The sequence below is a fragment of the Pelophylax lessonae genome (assembly GCF_965119305.1).
Source record: "Pelophylax lessonae genome assembly, chromosome: 1".
Classification (NCBI taxonomy): Eukaryota; Metazoa; Chordata; class Amphibia; order Anura; family Ranidae; genus Pelophylax; species Pelophylax lessonae.
Genome location: NC_138768.1, coordinates 448654890 through 448680498, shown reverse-complemented (window position 1 = coordinate 448680498; position 25609 = coordinate 448654890). Strand labels below are relative to the sequence as shown.

Sequence of the window (25609 nt, the reverse complement as noted above, 5' to 3'; positions counted from 1 at the left end):
GGGGAGAATTGACACAGAGACACGTGTCTGTTTACACAGTGAAGGCTATAATTGGACACAGCACAGCCATCACGTGATTGGGAGGGCCAATCACAGCGTCCATATTCCAATCTGTGTTTGGCTGTGATGGAAGATCACAGCAATCACAGTATTGCATGACGGCGCACCAAACACCCATTCTGAGGTACGTACGGGTATGTCGACTCAGAGCAACAAAGCTCCCACCCCGCCCTTTAAGTACAGTGGGGGGGGGGGGGGGGGGGGGGAGCGGTTACAAGAAATAAAAATTTGTTTTTCTATGAATAACCATACATACTCCAAACATAATCACTGCATAACTGTATATAGAGCCAAGGTGACTGCTGTTATAGGAGTGATGGTAATCCTGTGTGATTTTTGTGTGTGTATTGTATTCGTGCACAAATCCCTAATGTAAACAAAGCAATGATATAATTCATAATTGACTTCTATATATTCCACTGTGAATCATGAATCACACTACATTTACATGGAATACAAACATTATTAAAGCGGAGCTCCAGGCAAACTGCTAAATATACATACAAATACATTTATGAAAAACAAATGAGAGAGCAGTTTTAGCCATTTAAAAAAAAAAATATTTTTAAGTTCTGAGAGTAATGCAGCTCTGCCACACAGCACGATTCGATCTGGCAGGGAAAGAGGCTTGATTTTTCTCTGCTGTAGTAAAAAAAAAAAAAAAAAAAACACGTGTTTCTCCCCAGCCTGAGACTGGACAATGAAAAGAGAAACAGAAGATGGATTAAAGTGGTTGTGAAGTCATTATGTCTACTTTCTAGTACCCCCTCAGTTTTATCGCGTAATATCACTCAGTGCCTTGGTTTTAAAAAAAATGAAGGGCCGAAATACCTTATTTTGCAGCACCGCTGTGCAATCAGCAGATGTCCCGGCGCTCTCATGCCCGCTCTAAGGACTACAGAGAGAGGGGCTGAGGTTCCCGTCGACGTCAGTCGGGAAGAGAGGAGAGCCTTGGGCGATCACATGACCGCCCAGTGGCGATCTTCAATAAGGTATTGCGCTACTTCATTTTTATAAAACAAAGGCAGAGAGCAATATAGCAGGATATAACAGGATAAAACAGTGGATTCTACTAAGGACACCGTTATTTTACCATAGTTTTATCAGCAGCAGGGGAGGGGCGGGAAGGAGATGGCTCACACAAACAAGCTGACAGGCATAGAGGGAAGGGGAGAGAGGACAGGAGGCGGCACATAAACTGACCTTGGTGCCAAGGCTTAGAGGTCATGATAAACCGTGGTCTGTTTACAGGGGGGTGAGAACCAGGCAGGATTAGCCAGGTATTTTATAAGATAGAAAGGGCCAAATTACACAGCACAAGCACTTTGCTGTATAACATGTGTTAAAGGAACAAGATCATATATATTTTTTTTTTTTTAGGGTTACAGCCACTTTAACTCGTCTCTCTGTGGCTCTGCTGTCTCCTACTATTAGCAGGTTTCTTGCTAGCTCATGAGCACAGCAGCACAACCGATTGGCTTCTTGTGCTGCTTCTCCCTCTCCCAGTGTGAACTCTGCTGCACAAGGGATTGCAAAAAGCTGATAACAGACAAAAATCAGAAACTAAGGCTGGCCATACACTATACAATTTTCTTGTTCAACTTTCCTTTAGATTTACCAAAACCATGTAATATAGGGTCAAACCTAAACACTTTCAATTTGTATGCAGTCAGACAGGCCCTTGCACTACATAGTTTAAGGTAAATCTAAAGGAAACTGAATAAGAAAATTGTATAGTGTATGGCCAGCCTTACATTGCACACATTTAAAAATACATTTATAGACATAATGTGCTGTATGACTGCACTCTTTAAAATAGATGGAGTTCAGCTTTAACCAGTAATAAATTACAAAAATAAAATACTTACTATTGCCTTGTGTGCAAAACAATCCAATTACCAGAAGCATTGAGAAAAAGATTTACCAAATTATATTTCACGTTAATTCCATACAGATGAATCATTGTGCATTAATATTAACTTCCAATACTCCCATACTTAAAAGGAAAGTTTTGCAAACCCTTGCCTTTTCAACTCATTAAACAAGTGATAAAGAATATTATGGTGCAAGGCAGAGATCTACAAGCAGCTCTTGCACTGTATAATGTGTGTTTATACAGTACATATAGTACATTTATTAAGAATACTAAAAAGGTGTTCATAGGAAAAACCTCAACTCAAAAAAAAAAAAAAATAAGGATTTTACGGTAAGACAAAAATCCAGGTTTTTCTCTGATGTTCCTTGACGGAAACACAGCTCCACATCTTGACCCTTGGGTTTATGCTGCCCCCTACAGGAGTAGGACACTAGGGGGAAAAAAAGTTTGACTACACCTATACAGCAGTCCCAGGGGGTTTACTCCCACTTCCTGCTATAGGTCTTCAGTTTTGAAACAAGCAGTGTCAGAAGAACATATAACCCAACTCAATAGAGAGGCGGGTGCTGTGTCCATCAATGAACATCAGAGAAAAGGATTTTACGGTAAGACAAAAATCTTTTCGTTCATTGACGGACGCAGCTCCACATCTTCTTGACCCTTGGGACTTCCCAAAGTAGTGTCAACATGAGAGGTGGGAAGAACACAGCAATAAGTACACTTCCCAAAAGGCTAAACATAGCCAACCAGGTAAAAAAGCTCAACCAGTAACAGGAGCTCACCTGAAAAAAATACACCCTCAAAGAGGAATAATCCTCTCCAACAGCAGCCTGCAAAACCTTGCAGCCAAAGGCAGCAGCCGCACATGCCAACACATCCACCTTATAACATTTTGTTAAAGTGTGCATGGACGACCAGGTGGCCACCTTGAAAACCTGTACCACTGTTGCCTGATGACGGAAGGGCCAGGAGGCACTAAGCGCCCTTGTAGAATGCGCCTTAACAGGGAAAGGAGGATCCTGACCCTTAATGGATTAGGCCTGCACCACCGTCTGCCTGATCCATCTGGAAATGGTCGCAGCAGACGCGGCCAGCCCCTTATGGAGTCCATCGGTATGGACAAATAGGGAATCTGATTTTCGGAATGACTAAGTCGCCACCAGGTACACCCTGATTGCCTGAACCACATTTAAAGAATGTAAGGCAATCTCTTTAGGGTGCTTAGGCTTAGAATACAAGGAAGGCAACACAATGTCTTCAGTTAAATGGAAAGCAGAGCTGACCTTAGGAAGGAAGTACTGGCAGGGGACGAAGCACCACTTCGTCTCTGTGAACCACCAGGTAAGGTGAACGACAAGACAACGCAGCCAACTCAGACACCCTGCGCGCAGAAGTAATATCCTCCAAGAAGACTACCTTCCACGACAAAGTAAGCAGAAGAAGCTCACGAATATTTTCAAAAGGAGGTTTCTAAAGAACCGACAGCACCAAATTGAGGTCCCAAGGAGGTAACTGAGACCTCACCGGGGGAGCCATGTGGCAGACCCCATTAACAAAGGTATGAACCAAGGAATTTGTGGCCAAAGGGCGCAATAAGAAAATTGCCAGGGTCGAAATCTCCCCTTTGATGGTACCCAAGGCCAAACGCTGATCTACACCTCTTCAGAGAAACTCCAAGACCCGAGACACCGAAAAGGAATGGGGAGAAACCCCCTTAGACTCACACCACACAATGTACGCCTTCCAGACGCAATGATAAATCTTCCTAGAAGTAGATTTTCTAGCTTTTAACAGCATAGGAATCACCGATTCAGACACCCCTCTATCCTTCAGCACCTGGCTTTCAAAAGCTAAGCCGTTAAAGCCAGCGACTGTAAAGCAGGATGAAGATTGGCCCTTGAGCTAAAAGATCTTCTCGGAGATGGAGTCTCCAAGGGGCATCGGTGACCAGCCGTACCAGGTCTGCATACCAAGAGCTGCAAGGCCAGTCCGGGGCCACTAGGATGACCGGAATCCCTTCTGCCTCAATTCTTTGCAGGAGTCTTGGCATTAGAGTTATCAAAGGAAACGCGTATATCAGATGATACCGGCCCTAAGGGGCCACCAGAGTGTCTGAGCCGTCAGCCAGAGGATCCCGAGACCTTGCTACGAACCTCTGCATCTTCCTGTTGAGACGAGAGGCCAACAGGTTCACATCGTGAGTCCCCCACTGGAGACACAGTTGATGACACACCTCTGGATGGAGAGACCATTCTCCCTGATCCAACGTATGCCCACTGAGGTAGTCCGCCTGCCAATTTTCCACCCCTGGAATATGCATATCAGAGATGGCTGGAACAAAGAGTTCTGTCCACCTTAGAATGCCAGCTACTTCCCGGGCTGCTAGGGCACTATTGGTGCCCCCTTGATGAATGACATAAGCCATGGCCGTGTCATTGTCCGATTGAATCCTTTCTGGGCGCCCCTGCAGACGATCCATCCAATGGGTCAGGCAAAGTATGATCGCCCAATTTTCCAGGATATTGATCGGCAGGCTGGAGTGGTGACCACTGTCCAGAACAGGGGAAGAAAGAATTTTCCCTGTCGAAATGCCGGAGAGCGGAGCCACCAGATCAGGGTCCCTCTCGTACCCCGGCTGAACAGTATCAGATTGTCTAGAGACTGTGGATTCTTGTTCTATTTGGCAAGAATCTCCTTTTGCAGAGATCTGCTATGGAACTGAGCAAACAAATGTGCCTCGAAGGTGGAGACCATCAGGCCCAGCAATTGCATGCAGGTCCTGAGAGATGACCGCTGGTTGGACAACAGGACCCGAATCGCATCCTGCAACTTCTGGAGTTTCTCCTCCAGAAGAAACACCCGGGCTAACGCTGAGTTCAAGGTCAGGCCCAGGTAGTCCAGTTTTTGGGAATTCAGTTTCCACCCGAACTCTTGCAAAGTTTGCACTGAAACGTCCAGATTGTCTTGGAAGGCATTTGGAGACTCAGCTCGCGGAAGGAGGTCGTCCAGGTACCCCAGTACCGCAATCCCTTCTATCATAGCAGTGCTAACACTGGGGCCAAAACTTTTGTGAACACCCGAGGAGCCAAGGCGAGACCAAAGGGTAACGCCACAAATTGGTAATGCTACTCGCCCACAGCAAAGCGAAGGAAACGCTGATGCCTGACATATATTGGTATATGAAGGTAACTGTCCGTAATGTCGATAGAGGCTAGAAAATCCCCTTGAAGGGATGCCACTACCGTGCGAATAAGACTCCATCCAAAATTTCTGAAACCACCCAAAGCAGTTCAAGGCCTCGAGATCCAGGATTGGACGGACCTTACCTTCCCTCCTGGGAACAGTATACAGGTTTGAATAAAACCCCTGAAAAAGTTCAGATTCTGGAACTGGTACAATGACCCCTTGTGAGAGAAGATCCTGTACCACCCCAAGAAGACCTCATAGGCGATCTGGGGAAAAGCGCAGGTTGGAAGGGAAGAACATGGCTGGAGGCAAGGACCGAAACTCAATCTTGTAAAGTGGACCCATTTGTCTTGAATGAAGGAGGTCCAAGGATCCAGAAAGAAGTGAAGACGCGCCCCCCCCCCCACCCCAGATACAGGTCAGGGTACCCCCTTCAGGCAGAAGTGGGCTTGTCTGCAGTACCGGAGGAACCCACTCTCGGCTTACTAGGCCAGGGTCTCTTGTAACCCCCTGCGGGGTTACAGGCAGATTTTGACCCTTAGATCCCGAGGGACGAAAGGACCGATTTTGGGTGGAGAAGAAAAGGCCACGTTTGCGACGAGACTCTCTGCTTCTGGTAGTCTGTGGAAGCAGAGTACTCTTTCCTCCTGTAAGCCCCTTAGTGATCTCCTCCATGGAAGCTCCGAACAGGCGGCCTCCTACAAAGGGGAGATCAGTCAATACCTTCTTGGAAGCCTGGTCCGCAGACATACTGCAACCCCTAGATCAACTGGTCCGCCCGCTTCGCCAGGGTCAAGAGGAGGCTGTCCCCCTTCCAAATCCTGGCGCAGGAGCTTAGCCCATTCCGTCAAGGTCTGGGAAACCAAGGTTATGGCAAATACCAGCCGCAAAATGGAACCTGCCATGGTAAAAAAGGTATTAGACCAGAGATTCAGCTCTCTTGTCAAAAGGGTCCCTAAAAGGACAGAGTCCTCCACCGGGAGAAGGATGGCTTTATTCAACCTGGAAACCTGAGAGTCCACCATAGGTGGTACTGTCAGTTTCTTTAACAGGGACTCTTTATAAGGATAGCGAAATGCGTAGTTACCCCAACCGTCTTTTGGGGAACCCCACTGACTCGCAACAATGCTGTCGAAATAGGCGGGAAAGGGGAATACCTTTGCTGCCTTTGAGGCTCTGCGGGTACCATAGTGCACCGACGCAGCTGTAGCTGTGTTCTCGAAGTTTCTAAGCTATGCGTGGGTGAATGGGGGGTGGTCTGCAGAGGGACCCCTATAGTGAGGGGGAGCATTATGTGGGAAGGAAGGGCGCTCAGGGGTGCACTAACCCAGAGAGGAGCCCGCATCCACCCCAAAAAGCCACCAGAAGGAAGGAAGACACTGCTCACCACACCTTGGGACCGCAAGGGCACCCCTCCAGGCAGACCACCGCACCATCTTGGAATGGGGGTGCTGCGGGCCAGAGGCATGCTGCTACTCAGGTCGTGACTAAGGTCGTGACCAAGGCTAAGCATCCTCATGAGGCGTTTCCTTGCCGGCCAGCCCCCTTTCAGTGGGGCTATGTCACGGCCAACCTAGCGCGGAACTGAGGTCGGGTCTAGCTCGCTTGCCAGACTGGGGAGACCGTAAGGATCCAGAATATCCATCCGTCGCCCCGTCCAGCAGTTGATTGTAGTTCTCACAGGAACATAAAAGCAGCAAAAAATTACATTTAAAAAGGGAAAAAAAATGCTGGGACCAGAGATCCCAGCAAGGAACTAGGCAGGAAGTGGGAGTATAACCCCTGGGACTGCCCTATAGGCATAGTCAAACTTTTTTCCGCCTAGTGTCCTACTCCTGTAGGGGGCAGCATAAACCCAAGGGTCAAGAATACGTGGAGCTATGTCCCCCAAAAAACGAAAGAGAAAAAAGCTAAAAGAAAGGGGTGGTGTGCTACTCAGGTGTGTGAAATAAATTAATAGTACTAACATAAGCAATACAATCTTCCAAGGAGTGCAATACACTGAAATAACAAATCAGAAAAAAACTGCAAAAATGTAAAAAAAATAAAAATAAATTATATATATATATATATATATATATATATATATATATATATATATATATATATATATATATAAAAATGTGTCCATGTGAATGTGAGCACATGGAACATGCTGCTGTGAATTCATTTGTGAGATTAGGGAAAGAGAAAATCTTTAACACTTTGGAGTCTGGTGTTTAATTCTCTTTGACCTCTTTGCAGCTAATGAGCAAAGAAACTCCAGTGTCAATACGAACAGATGCTTATGCTGAACTTGACCGACAGGTAACCCTCTCTTTTTCATACCAAAGGATGCCAACTACTTGAACATGACTCATAACAGTCCCACATGTCTACTCTTGACTAATCGATGATTCTAGGGATGCACCGAAATGAAAATTTTGGGCCGAAACCGAAAATGCAGGATGCCCTTGGCCGAAAACCGAAACCGAAAATTACTTTTTCCCCCAAAAAAATTTTAAATGGATAGAACAGGGGCATACACCAAAAACAGGCAGCGACGTACATCTGTAGCTGCCACCCTGTCACAGTATATGTACTGTGATGGGTTGGCAATAGGTTAATTTAATTACCAATGGTATTTGTATTATGAAGCATGAGGGGTTAATGTATTGTCACTGCAGGTCACTCATCTATTAGTGATCGACCAGTGGCAGGTAATTAAGCCCTTTGTGCTGCATTAGTGCAACCAGAGTTGTAATTAACACTGATACTGGTTGCACTAATGCAGCAAAAAAGGGTTGATTACCTGCCACTGGTCGATCACTAATAGATGAGTGACCAGCAGTGACAATACACTAACCCCTCATGCTTCATAATACAAATACCATTGGTAAGCTGCCTCGCCCACCCCCCCCCCCACTGCCTCAGCGTCCCCCTCCTCGGGTGTCCTGCATTCAAAAGTCCCGCCTCTCAATGACGTCCCTACTACGATCTGTGCATGAATGGACATACCAGGCGGGGGGGGGGGGGGGGGGGTTTGTAGGGCGGGGCGAGCGGCCGCTATAGAGAGAACTAATGTGATCCTTCACTGTCAGCTCAGCACGTCTGTGTGTGAATGAGAACAGAACAGAACTGAGCTGACACCGGGCGGGGGGCGGGCGGAGCGGCCGCTATTAGCTGTAACTATGTGAGAGCTTCACTTCCTTGTCAGCGGAGATACATGCCTGACAAGGAAGTGAAAGGCTCACATAGTTACAGCTAATATCGGCCGCTCCGCCCGCCCCCCCCGCCCATTGTCAGCTCAGTCCTGTTCTCATTCACACATTGACGTGCTGAGCTGACAGTGAAGGATCACATTAGTTCTATCTATAGCGGCCGCTCGCCCCCCCCCTGCCTGGTATATCCATTCATAATGCACAGATCGTAGTAGGGACGTCATTAAGAGGCGGACGGCCGGCCAGAGGCGGGACTTTTAAAACCTGCCCTGCGCTGCGCTGCGCCCTCCTCCTTCCCCACGGCGGCCATATTTATTTTCGGCACTGTTAACCCATTATCGGCCGAAATTAGATAGGCTCATTTTCGGCCGATAATTTCGGTGCCCGAAATTTCGGTGCATCCCTAGATGATTCTTTATAAATAGTTAAAGAAAATTACTGAAGAGCTAAATGATGCCTTGGCAGCAAAAGAAGAAATTTCCCAGCGGTGCCATGAACTAGATATGCAGGTTAGTATTCCTGTGCAAATGCTTACTGGCTACTATATCTGCAAAATGTTAAAATCAAGCACAATTTGTCATGTGTAGAATATTAAATTATATCATGTCTGGTGGGATGAAATGCCCACCAGCTTCTTGCCTTCAGATTCCTGGCAGTCTTCATAAGGTGTTGTATATATAGTCTTTTAAGAGACCATTGGAACACTGCCTACATCTGGCTGCACCCAGGGAAGCAACCCCCCAACGTGCTGCTTACAAGGTTCATCAAAAACATAAGCAGTAGTTCCTCTTTGTGTATGTGCCCTTGTCTGTTTTCCCAAACAAAATGCAAGAACATGCTGTATTTAGTTGTTTGTCTCTGCCCAGTGCAGGAAGAGCTTAGATGCTCTCTTTAGCCACTACCTTCCCAAGCCTATTCGGACACTTCGCTCTTACATGTAAAAATCTACCTTTTTTTTTTTTAGTAGAAAATTACTTAGAACCCCCAAACAATATATATATATGTGTGTATATATATATATATATATATATATATATATATATAATATAATTTAAATATATATCCACACGTGCAAACAATGAAAAATCAAAAGAAAAGTATTTAGAACTTGATGAAGGGTGTGAAGAAAAATATTTTTTAAGTTCATACATTCAATTGATTAGTCAGGTGTTCTCACCTCTACAATTTGAGAGTCAATACTTGTGAATAAATATAAAGTCTTCCACTCAGTTGAGTGACTTCTCCTCTCAACGTATTATCCCCAGATATGTGAATAAAAAGATAAACAACATATAGTGTAATATGCCAAAAAAGGAGCTAGTGACGTGAGGCTGTTCCACACACGGACCTGTATCACCAATAGCTGTATCTTTTAAAGGAGATACTACAGGATTTAAAGGCTTTTTTACTTTGTGCTTCAGGTGAACGCACATTTTAGCCACACACATTGGTGGAAGAATCTTACCCATTTTTTTGGGGCACCGCACAGTGTTCATAGCACATGTGGATTGGTTGTTTTCACTTGATACCACTTCACTTGCACGGATGTGCTATTAACAGCACGGTTTTTCACATGCACTGTTGGAATAGTGACTGATGATCCAATTATATTTATGTTTTTTTGGCATTTTTTATGACAATATTACACTATATGTTGTTTATCTTTTTATTCATATATCTGGGGATAATACGTTGAGAGGAGAAGTCACTCAACTGAGTGGAAGACTTCATATTTATTCACAAGTATTGACTCTCAAATTGTAGAGGTGAGAGCACATGACTAATCAATTGATGAATAAATGAGAATTAAAAAAATATTTTTCTTTATTCACACCCTTCAACAAGTTCTAAATACTTTTCTTTTGACTTTTCATCGTTTGCACATGTGGATATATGTACTATATATATATATATATATATATATATATATATACACATATATATATATATATATATATATATATATATATATATATATATATATATATATATATATATACACACACACATTTTTTTTTTTTTTTTTTTGGAAGAAATATTTTGCTTTTTTCAGTATATTGCCCTTCTTGGAAGATTTCATTGCTGTTAGTACCATTAGTTTTATTTCAAACACCTGAATAGCGCACCACACCACCCCTTTCTTTTATATTTTACCCTGCAAGCCTTTGAGTACTTGTTTTGGTGAGTGCTGCAGTTCGTCTATAGGTGTGGTTAGTAGCCATCAGAGCAGCCCACCTGTTCCTATACTTTTTTGAAAGAGAAAAATCACTTTATCTAAAAACTTTCTTTGAAGTACATCTAAGCACCAAAATAATGATGTTACATGTTGCAATTTACCAATCCTTAAATGTGGTAGCTGAATTAGTGTTCTGTTTTTAGGCACTTTTTTCCCCTTTATTTTCACCTGGTGATCCAACTAGTAACACACTTCTGGTCTTAAAGAGGATTTCTGTCCCCCACGGAAAAAATACTGTAGCTGCTGACTTAATATTAGGACTTACCTGTCCAGGGTTCCTGCGATGTCGGCACCCAAAGCCAATTTTCGGAACGGCTCTTAGGTGCTATTGCCGCCATTTAAGGTAAGGGAAACTGGCAGTGAAGCCTTTCAACTTCACAGTCAGTTCCCTACTGCACATGCGCAAAGCGTGCTGCCCTTTCTAATTGGCCCAGCAGCGGAGGAAGGAGGAGGGGAGCCGAACGTCTGAGGGACGGCGCTGTCTCCTGGAAGTGGGGAAGGGTACCTGTCAAAAACAGGTACACGCTCCTCCCTCCCCTATGACATCAAATGTGGCACTGGAGGGGGGTGGGGGGAATGGGGAGGGAGAAGAGGCATATAAAACGGAATTTCCACTTTTGGGTGGAACTTCGCTTTAAGGTAATTCCTCTATCTATTGAGGAACAACATATCAACTCCTGCACAAAAGTGCTGCCAGGGGAGGGTTGTTTTAGATGGATTTATAGACTTGTACCGATTTACAGACATTTACATAAGGGACTAATAAATTAAAGAAGAACTACATTTAGGTAGTAAAAAACTGAGTGGGGATTTCTTTATTGCATAAAGGCATGCCGGGTCTCTTCTGCAATATCAAATAACCGCCTGCTTGTTTGCAGTCTTCTCCGGATTACTGGCACACTCTGGCCATGCTAGAATCAATAACCCCCGTGTGCATACGCTAGATGACATCATTCCCCATTGGTCAATCAAGTGGTTAAAAACCTGACACCGAGAAGTGGTTGGGGAGAAGTTGACAGCAGCCAGCAAAGAATGTAACCTTTGCATTTCCTGGAAGGTGGAGGTTAATTCCACTTTAAAGCCTAACTTCAGCTAACACTTTTTTTTTTAAGACGTTACAGAAACTCTTTCAATCCATTTGGGATAAAAGTTTTACATGAATTTGATCATTGCAAGCAATCGTGACAGTGTTAACTGGTTTGTCTCAACACTGCAGGACAGTTTATTGTGTTGAAAAATAACAGATTAACTGGTTAGACCACTAGGTGAAAAAAAAGGAAGGAAAGCCTAAAAAAGAAAAATGAATGCATTCATCACATTGAGGAATTTGTAAGCTGCAATATATTTTCTTTTGGGTTTAATACGGCTTTAAACTTACTGTATAGAAATAGGGCACTCTCTTTCCTTCAATATGCTTGTGGTATCTCAACTGGAGTTTTTCTCAAGTTTAATTAAAGATCTTCTGCTCCTAAACTTTCAGAGAGCTTGCAAAAAGACAAAAAACTTTTTTTTTTTTTAAAGAGACCTTAAGTGAAACTGACCCAACAGGAAAATAGAGGAAAACCTGCACACAGCTGCAGGGACTTGCAAAGATTTTTTAAAGTGCACATTGCAAAGTGAAAGGTTCTTTGCAAAGTGAACATACAGCTCCAAACAGTCATGATGAGGTGTACCTGCCTATAAAGAGTCTTAATATTGTCATAACATATAGCCAAACAAACTAAGGTCTCTTTTAGGCCCCTTTCACACTAGTGCAACTTGTCCCGCGATTTTGGACCGCAAAATCGCATAACAGGTCATTTTCTATTATTTTCAATGAGCCCCATTCATATCAGTGCGTTTTGAAGTCGCGCCGACTTCAAAGTAGTTCCTGCACTACTTTGCCACGATTTGATTGCATTTTGAGCCATAGCCTTAGCTTTCAAAGTCGCGTCGCAATCGCGTCAAAGTCGCGGCAAAATCGCATCGCATAAGTGTGAAAGGGGCCTTAGGCAGAAACATCAGCATGGCTATTGGAAGTGGCGTGTTCGCTTTGCAATATAAAATAAACACAAGGGCCTACTGCTGTGTGCTAGATTTCTTCTTTATGGATTATGGGCTGGTGGAGACTAGGCTGAAATCCAATATTTTTCAATAGCCTTAGCAGAGATAAAGATGTGGAGCAGTGTCACCTTGGTTAAATTGTATTTTACCCCAACATTTCATATTTCTGTTAGGGGTCTGTTTTACCATGTACTTGTATAAAAAAAAAATCCTGTTCTCTTTGCATTGCTTATTTTGTGTGAAATACCTGATGATCCTGCCAGTCCCCCTGCTTTCTTACTTTAAACTGACCAGGTCATGGAAGCACATATATCCCAGCATGTGCAGTTTTCTTCTTTGCATTCTATTTGTGAAAACTTCCTGCCTATAATCCAATTGTCAGACTTCTGAGGACACGTCCCCTGAACAGCTAATCAATGGGTCAGTATTCTGCTGTTTCTCTGCTGACACCACCCCCCCCCCCCCCCACTGCACAGACCTTCACTGGAAGATTGGTGTACAGTATACACACCCCATGCCCAGCTCATCACAGTGTATTTTCCTTTCAGCATTCTACACTGGACTGGGTCTGTGTTCCATTCAAGCTGTTGCGGTCATGCTCCTGATCACCTCAAGCATTCTCCTGATCACCTTAAGCATTCTCCAACCCCACCTCTCTAAGCCCCTTCTGCAGCTGAGAACACTGTATGTGTGATCACTTTTGAACATTTGCACAACAGATACAATGAAGGTTATACAGAGAAAAGTTTTTGTCATCACACATTTCATTTCTCTTTAAATGATTTGCAGCTATGACCATACTGTGGTGTTGTCATGAAGTTGAAGGGCAAAAAATACAGTTATATGTAGACTAGAGCACAGTGGGCCCAATTCGATTGTAAAAAGATTCTACTTGCATCATATTACTTATCTCTGGGTGTTGCTGTTAAAGCCATTTCTACAGTAGTGTGTGGGGTAAGCTTTTTTCTTTTCATTGTAATGCCTCATGCACACTGGATGTTTTTACAACTGCTCCTAAGGGCATCTGGCATTTTTTTTACTGCCTCTAAACTACTCTCCATGTTAGCCTATGTGTCCATGCACAGATACGCTTTTAGCAGCGTTTGGTGTCAGGAGAGTTTAGAGGCAGGACAAAGAACCCCTATGTCCAGGAGTAGCAGAGTTTTGGCAGAAAAAATGCTTGACGCTGCTAAGCATGTCTTAAACACGCCTAAAAGCTAGGCGCATTTAGCATTTCAGCGATTATTCATTTCAATGGCCAGAATAATGGGCAATGAAATAAACGCCCAAATGCTGCTAAACGTTTTTGAAAAAATGCAGCTTGGGTGAATTTTTAAGGCCAATTTTCAGCCAGGAGAAACAGCATTTTACAATAAACCAGTGTGCATGAGGCCTAATGTAATCCAGGGATAGACAAGGGCTTTAAGGTTCAAGTTAGGCTATTTAAATGTAACCAGGGATCAGTAATGGATTACCCACCTTAAAGCATCCAAAAGATATTTGATGGATTATCCACACTTTCTCAGGATAAATCCAGGCATTACAGATTCATTAAGTACATTTAAAATAGGGAAGAAAAAAAAAAAAAGAGGCAAAATGGTCTTTTAAAATAGAGGTTCAATGTCTAGTTTCATAATTTAGGGAGTACCATTGTTTGTAACAAGAGGCTGTGAACAGTTACAACAGTCTATTTTTTTTTCCTATCTCCTACTGTAAATTACAAACGTGGGGGCATATTTAATGTGATATTTACCAAACATTCACTGGTGGTGAATCAATCACTGTATTTTAAAACTTATACACCTGGAAGATTCACCTACACTGGAGGTTTGGTAAAAGTCACATTCACTGCTTTATGAATATGGTGCTTTTAACAGCTTCTTTTATTCTAATTTATGTTTGTTGATTTCTTTTTTAAAAAAAAAAAGGATGTTCAGGCATATTTTCTAACATATACCAATATTCAGGTAACAAATCTGTAGCATAGCTTGGTGGAAATTTCACTTACATCTTCGGCTTTGGCCCCTTGTTCTTGTAATGATTTTTGAAGCTCTTCTACTTGTGACTGTACTTCCAAAAGCCTCTGATTTACTAGCCTAACAATTAAAAAAGAAAAGTACATGACAACCCAAAGATATTAGGTTATTAAAAAGAAAAAAAACAACAAATCAAAAAGTAAAACTATAAGCTCAGACAGAACACTAAAGCACAATCTGGCCTCTGGTACCTGTTTTCTGTCTCCAGCTCATTTTTCCGCATGTTTGCATCATCAAGCAAGCTTTGTAACAAAGCAATTTTTTCATTGTCTGATCCTTCTTGATTAATTTTTAACATCTTATTTTCATGCTGTAGGCGGATTAGCTTCTCCCTAAGGAAATTTAACAAAATGTGTCACACATCTGTTTTTTGTACTCACACATTACTGTAATGCAAATGTGTTCTACTGATCCAACGTATGAAAAAGGACTTCATTCACTTTAGCAACCTCTTAACCGCTTGCCGATCAGCCGCCATACTGTGGCGGGTCGGCTCTGTCCCGCGAAACGACGTACCTGTACGTCGTTTCCCAGGGCCGCTAGTGGGGGCACCAATCAGCAGGTCCAGCAGCCGTGATGTCTGCCGGGCACCCACGATTGCTCCCCGTGGAGATAGAACTGCAGCCTGCCGTCGTTAACAAGGCAGACTGCTGTTCTGTCAGTAAATGTACGCAGGGATCCTGTGTTCCTCCTATTTAGGGACACCAGTCTCTGTGTTCATTCAGCAAGCCCATCCCCTACACAGTTAGAAAGCCCCCCTAGGGACACATTTAACCCTTTGAATGCCCCTGGTGATAACCTCTTCCCTGGCAGTGTCATTAGTACAGTAACAGTGCATATTTTTAGCACTGATTACTGTAGTAATGTCACTGGTCCCCCCCAAAATTGTCAAAAATGTCAGTTAGGGGTCTGCTCTGTCTGTAGCAATGTCGCAGTCCAGCTAAAAATTGCTGATCGTTACCATTACTAGTAAAAAAAAAAAAAATAAAAAAATGACAAATCTTTCCCCCTAGTTTGTAGACGCGATAACTTTTGCGCAAAGCAATCAATATACACCAATTAGATTTTTTTCAATCAAAAATATGTAGCAGAATACATATTGGTCTAAAATGATGAAAACAGTTGATTTTAAATTTTATTTGATTGGGAACGTTTTATAGCAGAAAGTAAAAAATATTGGGTTTATTTCAAAATTGTCGCTTTTTTTGTTCATAGCGCAAAAAAAGAAAGTCGCAGAGGTGATCAAATACCACCAAAAGAAAGCTCTATTTGTGGGGAAAAAAGGACATCAATTTCAATTGGGTACAGTATCGCACAACCGCGCAATTGCCAGTTAAAAACGCAGTGCTGCATCACAAAAAATGGCCTGGTCATTAAGGGGGTAAAACCTTCCAGTCCAGAAGTGGTTAAACCACGTCTGAATCCCATATCACAAAAGGCTTGGGTATGCTAACAGTAAACACCGCTTTATATTGATCTACGATGCAATACCTTTGTGAGCCAAATCCCAGCAACGCATGATTTTTGAACATTTGACATCGCAAATTGCTTTCTTTACCTTCATGGCAGAGAGTTTCGCTATTCGTACATGTTGTTTACATTACAGCTCATAACCATTTGATGCTGTTTGTATGACTACTGGATAATTCAGTTAGCCGACATGTGCCATACAGATACAATATTAAACCATAGCTGCCACTATTTTTACCACATCCTAAAGCCATTTGCCACCCACGTGAGTTTGCATGGATAGTCCTATATGCTTCTACACAAAGTGCATACTATATGTAGAATATGTGTATTTTTCTAGTCAAGCTACTCTCCCTTGTCTCCAAAAAATAAGATCCTGAACAAGCGTATGTGAAACGCGTCAACCTCTAGACAAAGAAGCTATGTAAAGGTTACACTTTTTCATATGTGTTATTGTAAGAGATGTAGCTATATTTGGGATTTAATTTCCTGATTGGATTTTTATCCTTGTTTGTTTAACTTCATAAATAAACTGTAATAATGTAATGTAATAAAAATCTAATAAGTGTAATGTAATATAATAAACTAATTGGATTTTTTATGTGTGTATGTCTTCCTTGGCACCAGTAAAGTCCATTAGTCTCCTTTTGAGTTCATGGATGTGCCCTACAGAATTCCACCTGTACTTGATATGTACGTTGCTTATCATTCTTATTTAAAAACATTGTAAAAGAAAAAAAAAAAGACTTCATGTGGTTTTATAATTTCCACGATTGAACTATAATCACGCATTGTAATTTACGTATGTAGTACTACCTTCCACAGAGAAAAAAAAATACAAATGACACAAAAACATTACAGATGATGTAATCTTTTTGTATACATTTTCATCAATGCACTGGGCCTTTACGGTCTGCTTAAATGGGGCATGCATTACTCACTGTAAATGAGCAGGCCTGGGCATTTTTGAGGCTCAATTTGAACTTGTCACCTGTGAAAACATACTGAATACTGTTTTGTGGTTGGCTGACCTAGGTTTTTTTTTTTTTTTTTTTTTTTTTTTTTTAGGATAGACAGGCAGCTGAGTAATTAATGTGGTATGGCACAGATTTGGATTAACAGAGAAGTGTTTCAGATTATTACATTTATTTCCATCTTTAGCAATGTTTTGGAATGAGTCCCTATTTTTGCTTGGATAGCTATGCTGTATGTTGAACATACAACTCAAATGACCAAAGAAGAACTGTAGTCTATGTAAAAAGCTGTTGCTGTAATTAAAATAAAAAGCTTTTAAAAAATAACCAAACAACTGTTCACCTTGATTTATATCAACAAGACAATATCTGATCAGCCCAGTAACATTGTGTCAGTTTCCAGCCATTCCCTTTTATCATGCTTACTGACCAGCACAGCTTACAATTAGCATACCGGAAGTCTTCAGCATGGTATAAGAACCTTTTTTTTCTGGTTCACAGCACACTAGCAATTCTGTCACAAAAGACAAAATTTCCAGTTGATGGAATTACAAAGAATCAACCTACCTTCCCATACAGTTTTTCTTCCTTGGATGGCTAAAGCAGTCTGATTTTGCTCAGCTGCTACTTCCTAACAAGTTTTGTCTAAGGACCATTTCACCTGATTGGAGGCTCCATGCAGCTCTTTGGACAGGCAGATGTAAGACTTGTGTCAATTTACGCCCGCGTACCTTCCAGTCCGTCCAGCTCCAAAAAGGAGAATGGGTCCCTTTTTCATTTTTCTGGACCTAAACATGGTGTAAACAGACACTGGAGTCCATTTATATCAGTCTACTCACAGAGCTCTGAGTGGGAACATAGGTCAAGAAACTGACATCCATCCTGTTTAGCAACGAATCCCAGAAGAAGCTAGAAAGTAGCTTTGGTGCAGGGAGGTAAGCACACCCTTGCTGGCTGTATTTTCTGTACTAGAATGAGGACAGTCAAGAGTTTTGAGATCCAATATAGGGCAGATGTCCTCTTTGGGCATAGAAATGGTAAAACAAGTAGAAAAATATCCTAGAAACTGTATTGCTGCAGCAACTAAGACAATAAACCTCTAAGGACCCTCAAAGAGGACCAGGTCCTCTAAATAGAAGCCTGTAAAACCTTGCCACCAAAAGGAAGCATCCGCAGATGCCATCACATCCACTTAATAGAACTTTGTGAAAGTGTGCACTGACGACTAGATGGCCGCCTTGCAAACCTGTGTCACTAACGCCCAATGACGGAAGGCCCAGAAGGCACTGAGCGCCCAAGTAGTGTGTGTGCCTCAACAGAGAAAGGAGGAACCTGACCCTAGAGGGAAAAGGCCTGAATCACGTCTGTTTAATCCATCTGGGAAAAGTCACAGAGGAAGAGGACAACCCATTCCAAGGCCTATCCATGAGCACAAATAGTGAGTCTTACTTTCTAAAAGACTACATAGCTGCCAGGTACACCCTAATTGCCCAGACCACATCCGAGGCATGCAAGGCAATTTCCTTCAGGTATTTTGGCCTGGGACACAGGAAAGGCAACACAATGTCTTCATTCAAAAGAAAATCAGAGACAGCCTTTGGAAGGAACGACAGACAGGGGCGAAGAACCACCTTATCTCCTAACCACCAAGTAAGGTGAGCGACTGGATAACGCTGCCAATTCTGACAACCTGCGCGCAGAGGTGATAGCCTCCAAAAAAGCCACCTTCTGGGACAGTGTAAGCAGGGAAATCTCCCGAAGATTCTCAAAAGGAGGCTTCTGGAGGACAGAGAGCACCAAATCAAGCTTTCTGTTGAGCCGAGACGCCAACAGATTCACCTCGGGAATGCCCCACCAGAGACACAACTGATGAAATACCTCCCGATGAAAGGACCACTCCTCTTGGTCCAACGCCTGCCAAGTGAGGTAGTCCGCCTGCCAGTTTTCCACCCCGGGAACGTGTACAGTGGAGAGGACTGGAACAAACCGTTCTGCCCAGCTTAGAATGCTGGCCACCTACAGAGCCACCAGGACACTAAGCTAGGGCCGTGGCATTGTCCGATTGAATGCGCACTGGACATCCCTGAAGACAATCCATCCAATGTTCCAGGCACAGTCTGATCGCTCGGGGTTTCAAGACATTGATAGGTAGTTTGGATTCTTCCAGTGTCCAAACCCCCTGAGCAGAATGTTTGCCGAGGACGTCTCCCCAGCCGGACAGGCTGGCATCTGTGGTGACCACAGTTCAATACTAAAAGTTGAGATAAGATTTACCCAGCCGAAGCGCCTGAGAACAAAGCCACCATATCAGCGACTCTGGTTCCCCGGCTCAGCCAGATCCGATTGTCCAGAGACTGCTGCTTCTTGTCCCATTTGCCCAGAATCTCCCTTTGCAGGGACCTCATATGGAACTGTGCAAAACAGAACCGCTTCAAAGGTAGACACCATCAGATCCAGTGCCGGCCTGCAAGTCCGGAGGGATGATCATCTGCTGGAAAGCAGGAGACGAATTGCAGCCTGCAAATTCTGGAGGAACAAATGTACTTCGTGAACAACTCCAAGAATTTGCGAAAGAGTATTTAAATTGTCCAATTGCCCCTCGAAACAATGCCAGAACAGGTCAGAAGCACAGAGGTTAAGAAATGATAAGCTCAGAGTCCTGTCTACAAATGCTCGCAGTTTAGGTAAAAAAAATATATGAACTTGGGTCAATAATGGCATCTGAGAATGTAGATTTAGTGGCTGTTACGGAGACATGGTTTAATGAAAGAAATGACTGGGACATAACCATACCAGGGTACTCTTTATACAGAAGAGACAGAGAAGGCAAGAAAGGAGGAGGAGTGGCCCTGTATGTGAAAGATAGCATTAAATCTAACCTAATACAAGTTGGTGAGGCCAACAGAGTCAGTTTGGGTTACGTTGCAGTTTGCTAATCATGCAGTAACTCGTGTAGGTGTGATATATAGACCACCTGGTCAAGTTAAAGAACTAGATGATCTACTAGTTGAAGAAATAGCTAAAATGACAATGAAAGGAGAAGTTATTATGGGAGATTTCAATCTTCCAGATATAAACTGGAAAACCAAAATAGCAAGTTCTACCAGGAGTACAGATATTCTAAATTCCCTACTGGGGTTGTCTCTGCAACAAGTGGTTGAGGAGCCAACCCGGAGGGAGGCCATTTTGGATTTGGTATTCACAAATGGGGATTCGGTATATGATGTCATTGTAGGCGAAACCTTGGTATCTAGTGATCACCAGTCAGTGTGGTTTAATATAAGAACTGTGAAAGAGTCACACCACACAAAAACAAAAGTTTTAGATTTTAGAAAAACACACTTTTCAAAAATGAAATTAGTCATAAATGAGTCCTTATCAGACTGGAACGGATTACATGGAGTCCAGGAGAAATGGGACTACTTAAAAGGTGCATTATTGAAGGCAACAGAAAATTGCATTAGACTTGTCAGTAAAAGCAAAAAAAGGAAGAGACCACTGTGGTACTCAGCAGAAGTGGCCCAAATCATTAAAAATAAAAAGCTAGCATTTTGTAATTCTAAAAAAAACCCAGAGCAATGAACATAAGGAAATCTACAAGATTAGGCAGAAAGAGGCCAAGCAAGTTATAAGAACTTCTAAAGCGCAGGCAGAAGAAAAACTAGCTCAGTCTAAGAAAAACTAGCTCAGTCTATGAAAAAGGGGGATAAGACATTCTTCAGATATATAAATGAAAAAAGGAAATTAAAACAAGGAGTAACTAAATTAAAAACAAAGGACGGAAGGTATGTAGAAGAGAATAAAGGGCTAGCCGACTGCCTTAATGAATACTTCTGTTCAGTTTTTACAGAAGAAAAAGAAGGACCTCCACTTGAAAGGATGACTAATGAATCGTTTGATGCATGTGTCTTTACAGAGGAAGACGTTCTAAGATTGCTGTCTAGGGTGAAGACAAATAAGTCACAGGGTCCTGATGAGATACACCCAAAATTATTACAAGAGCTTAGTGGTGAGCTGGCAAAACCATTAACAGATTTATTTAACCAATCATTAGTAACAGGAGTCGTCCCGGAAGATTGGAAATTGGCAAATGTCGTGCCCATTCACAAGAAAGGTAGTAGGGAGGAATCGAGCAACTATAGACCAGTGAGTTTGACATCAATAGTAGGCAAATTAATGGAAACCCTATTAAAGGATAGGATTGTGGAACATCTTAAATCCCATGGATTGCAAGATGAAAAACAACATGGGTTTACTTTTCAGGGAGATCATGTCAAACAAATCTTATAGATTTTTTTGACTGGGTGACTAAAATAATAGACGGTGGAGGTGCAGTAGACATTGCATATCTAGATTTTAGTAAGGCTTTTGACACTGTCCCACATAGAAGACTTATCAATAAACTGCAGTCATTGAGCATGGACTCCCATATTGTTGAGTGGATTAGGCAGTGGCTGAGTGACAGACAACAGAGGGTTGTAGTCAATGGAGAACATTCAGAACAAGGTCATGTTACCAGTGGGGTACCTCAGGGATCTGTACTGGGACCAATTTTGTTTAATATCTTCATAAGTGATATTGCAAAAGGCCTCGATGGTAAGGTTTGTCTTTTTGCTGATGACACAAAGATATGTAACAGGGTTGATGTTCCTGGAGGGAAACGCCAAATGGAAAAGGATTTAGGAAAACTAGAAGAATGGTCAGAACTCTGGCAACTGAAATTTAATGTGGATAAGTGCAAGATAATGCACCTGGGGCGTAAAAACCCAAGGGCACAATATAGAATATTTGACACAGTCCTGACCTCAGTATCTGAGGAAAGGGATTTAGGAGTAATTATTTCAGAAGACTTAAAGGTGGGAAGACAATGTAATAGAGCAGCACGAAATGCCAGCAGAATGCTTGGATGTATAGGGAGAGGTATAAGCAGTAGAAAGAGAGAAGTGCTTATGCCGCTGTATAGAACACTGGTGAGACCTCACTTGGAGTATTGTGCGCAGTACTGGAGGCCATATCTCCAGAAGGATATAGATACTCTAGAGACAGTTCAGAGAAGAGCTACTAAACTAGTACATGGATTGCAGGAAAAAACTTACCAGGAAAGGTTAAAGGACCTTAACATGTATAGCTTGGAAGAAAGAAGAGACAGAGGGGATATGATAGAAACTTTTAAATACATAAAGGGAATCAACTCGGTAAAGGAGGAGAGCATATTTAAAAGAAGAAAAACTACCACAAGAGGACACAGTTTTAAATTAGAGGGGCAAAGGTTTAAAAGTAATATGAGGAAGTATTACTTTACTGAGAGAGTAGTGGATGCATGGAATAACCTTCCTGCAGAAGTGGTAGCTGCAAATACAGTGAAGGAGTTTAAGCATGCATGGGATAGGCATAAGGCTATCCTTCATATAAGATAGGGCCAGGGACTATTCATAGGATTCAGATATATTGGGCAGACTAGATGGGCCAAATGGTTCTTATCTGCCGACACATTCTATGTTTCTATGTTTCTAGGAAGGAGCACTATGGCTAAGGCCAAGTTCAGAGTCAGACCAAGATAGTCCAGCTTTGTGGATGGAACCAGAGCAGACTTCTGGAAAATTCAGAATCCAGCCAAACTCCCTTCATATGGTAATCTCCAAGTTTTCCACCAGAGCAATAGGAGACTCTGCTCACAGGAGGAGGTCGTCCAAATAGCCCAGTATTGCGATCCTCCATTGGTCTAACAATGCTAGCAACGGAGCTAACACTTTTGTAAAGCCCCGAGGAGCAGAAGTGAGACCAAAGGGTAACACCACAAACTGATAATGCTCCCCACCCAGCGCAAGGCGGAGGAAGAGCTGGTGACCGTCACCATATTGGAATGTAATGGTTAGTTGTCCTTGATGTCGAGGCAGGAAAATCCCCCTGATGCAGGGATGCCATGCACCGTGCAATGGACTCCATTCTGAACTTCTGCACCCGCACAAAGCAGTTCAGTGCCTTGAGGTCCAGGATTGGACACACCTTGCCTTTCTTCCTGGGAACTGTAAACAGGTTTGTGTAAAAACTTTGAAAATGTTCCAATGTCGGAACCGGGATAATCACCCCTGGATGTAACATGTCTTGCACCACCCCAAACAGACCCTGTAAGCGGTCCTTGGAAAGGCTCAAGTTGGAAGGAAAGAAACTTGCCGGGGAATAAGAGCGAAACTCGATCTTGTAGCCTGACTTTGTGGACCCACTTGTCTTGTACCAAAGAAGTCCACGGTCCGGAAACTAGTGAAGACATCCCCCCACCCCAGATCTGGGTGAGGGTGCACGTTCATGCTGAAGGAGCCATGTCCCTGGATCTGGAGTAGTCCGCACTCGACTAGTCAGACTAAGTTTGCTTGGATCCACCAGGAGGCGGCCCTGAAAGGCTTTGATCCCTTGTCAGTCACCCCTGTGGGACGAAAAAAAAACGTATGAGTTGAGAAGGATGGCCCACGTCCACGACAAGGGTCCTTGCTCTTACTAGCCTGCCGAAGAAAGGTACTCTCCCCCCCCCCCCCGTGGGACCCTTAATGATGTAATCTAGGGTAGCTCCAAAAAGGCAACCTCCTTGAAAGATGATGATCAGTCAAGGCCTTTTTAGAAGTTTGGCCCACACACCAGCAAGGACCACTGTTGAAACAAGAGAGCCTAGCGACTAGAGGTGCCGCATCCAAAGAGGCATCACAGATAAACTGCAGCCCCTGGACCAATTGGTCCGCCAGCTCAGCAAAGGCAGGGGGGAGCTGCCCCCCCCCCCAGGTTACGGTGTAAAAGCTTAGCCCACCCTGTCAGAGTTTGCGACACCAGTGCAATGGTAAATACCGGCCTCAGTGTCGAACCAGCCACAGTGTACATATTATGTGGGAAAATCCGCGCTTAGGATATATTAAGTTATCTTGTAGATAGTGGCTGCAGCCCCCTTCTGAAACTATATTCCGAAGATATATAGAAAAATAAGAATTCAATAAGAGAAGGAGTGTGGCGCTGCCAATTTGCTCTTAATACTCAATATATATCTTTCAAAGGTGCCGAAGTGCAAAAAATGTAAAAAAGGTTGTAAACGAATGTGCAATCGAATGTACTCCCCCGGTTGGGGGAGTACTTAGACAAATTTCTCCAACCACTGGTATCCAAAGGTAGATCTTATTTAAAAGACAGCACACAATTGCTAAAAGAAATTAGAAATATAAATATTGATGAATCTCAATTTTTGGTCACGATAGATGCAAATTCGTTGTATACTAGCATCAAACAAAAAGATGGGCTTAGTGCAATAAAGAAAGCACTTTATGAGGACAATAGCTTGAAAAGAACCCAAATACAGTACATACTAGAAGGCCTAAAATTGGCGAAGGAAAGCAATTACTTCTGGTACGGAAAGTCATTCTACGTACAAACCAAAGGGGTTGCCATGGGGGCAAGATATGCCCCCAGCGTGGCAAATGTTTTCATGAATATGTGGGAGGAACAGCAGATTTATAACCAAAATATACCGGAAATCAAATTCTATAAACGTTATATAGATGACATAATGATCTGGGAGGGGTCAAGAGACTCTTTACAAGAATTCCTGGAAGAAATTAATTCTAACCCATATGGGCTAACCTTTACTGGCCATTGGGACCTGGAAAAGATAGATTATCTTGATCTGCAAATTTTTAAAGAAGAGGGTCATCTACAAACAAGGAAGTTTTTTAAAACTACAGATAAGAATGGATACATTCCGATGACGAGCTGTCACCATCCGAAATGGAAAATTATCCCCAAAGGACAATTTATGAGAATGAGGAGAAATTGTGGGAGGTTGGAGGAGAACTATGATCAACAAACATCTATTTTAATGAAAAGATTTGAGGAGAAAGGGTATAGAAAGGAAAAAACAAGGGTGGAAGTCAGGAATATGAACAGGGAAAACCTGTTGGAAACCAAAACAAAAGAAAATAGAGGGAATTTTGACTGTGCTTTTATTTCGGGTTACCATAGACAATACAAAGATGTAGAAAGAATATTTAGAAGATACTGGCCAGTGTTGAAGAGTGATAAAACACTTTCCAAAGTACTCCCAGAGAAACCTAGGTTTATTTACCGGAGAGCACCGACCTTAAGAAACAGATTGGTCAAAAATGTGATAGACCCCCCTAAGGATGTAAAAATCTTCCCTGACATGAAGGGGTTTATCAGATGTAGAAAATGTTTGGCCTGCAGGAACAATCTCTCTCAGCCTAGGAAAATGTTAGATTTCAAATCAAAAGTGAATCATAAGAAATACAAAATCAATAATCTTATTACATGTAATAGTACACATGTTACTTATGCTGTGGAATGTACCTGCAATCTACAATATGTTGGGCATACTACCAGACCCCTCCATGTAAGGATTGGGGAGCACATAAAAAATATAAAAAACAGCTTTCCGAAGCATAGCCTCTCCAGACATTACCTAGAAGTCCATAATAAAAATTCGAAAGGCCTGATCTTCTATGGCATAGACTCAATTTCAGGACACTGGAGAG

General features: G+C 42.7%; 1 protein-coding gene across 3 annotated transcripts in view; it reads right to left on the bottom strand.

Moving 5' to 3' along the window:
• HOOK3 (hook microtubule tethering protein 3) overlaps positions 1–25609 on the bottom strand; it is a 148987-nt gene that overhangs the window by 24650 nt on the left and 98728 nt on the right. For all 3 annotated transcript variants that reach the window (XM_082273736.1, XM_082273737.1, XM_082273738.1), the window contains 2 exons: positions 14829–14969; positions 14610–14697 (listed from right to left, as the gene is read on the bottom strand). In XM_082273736.1, the coding sequence (XP_082129862.1) occupies positions 14610–14697; positions 14829–14969 (229 nt within the window). The remainder of the gene's footprint in view (positions 1–14609; positions 14698–14828; positions 14970–25609) is intronic.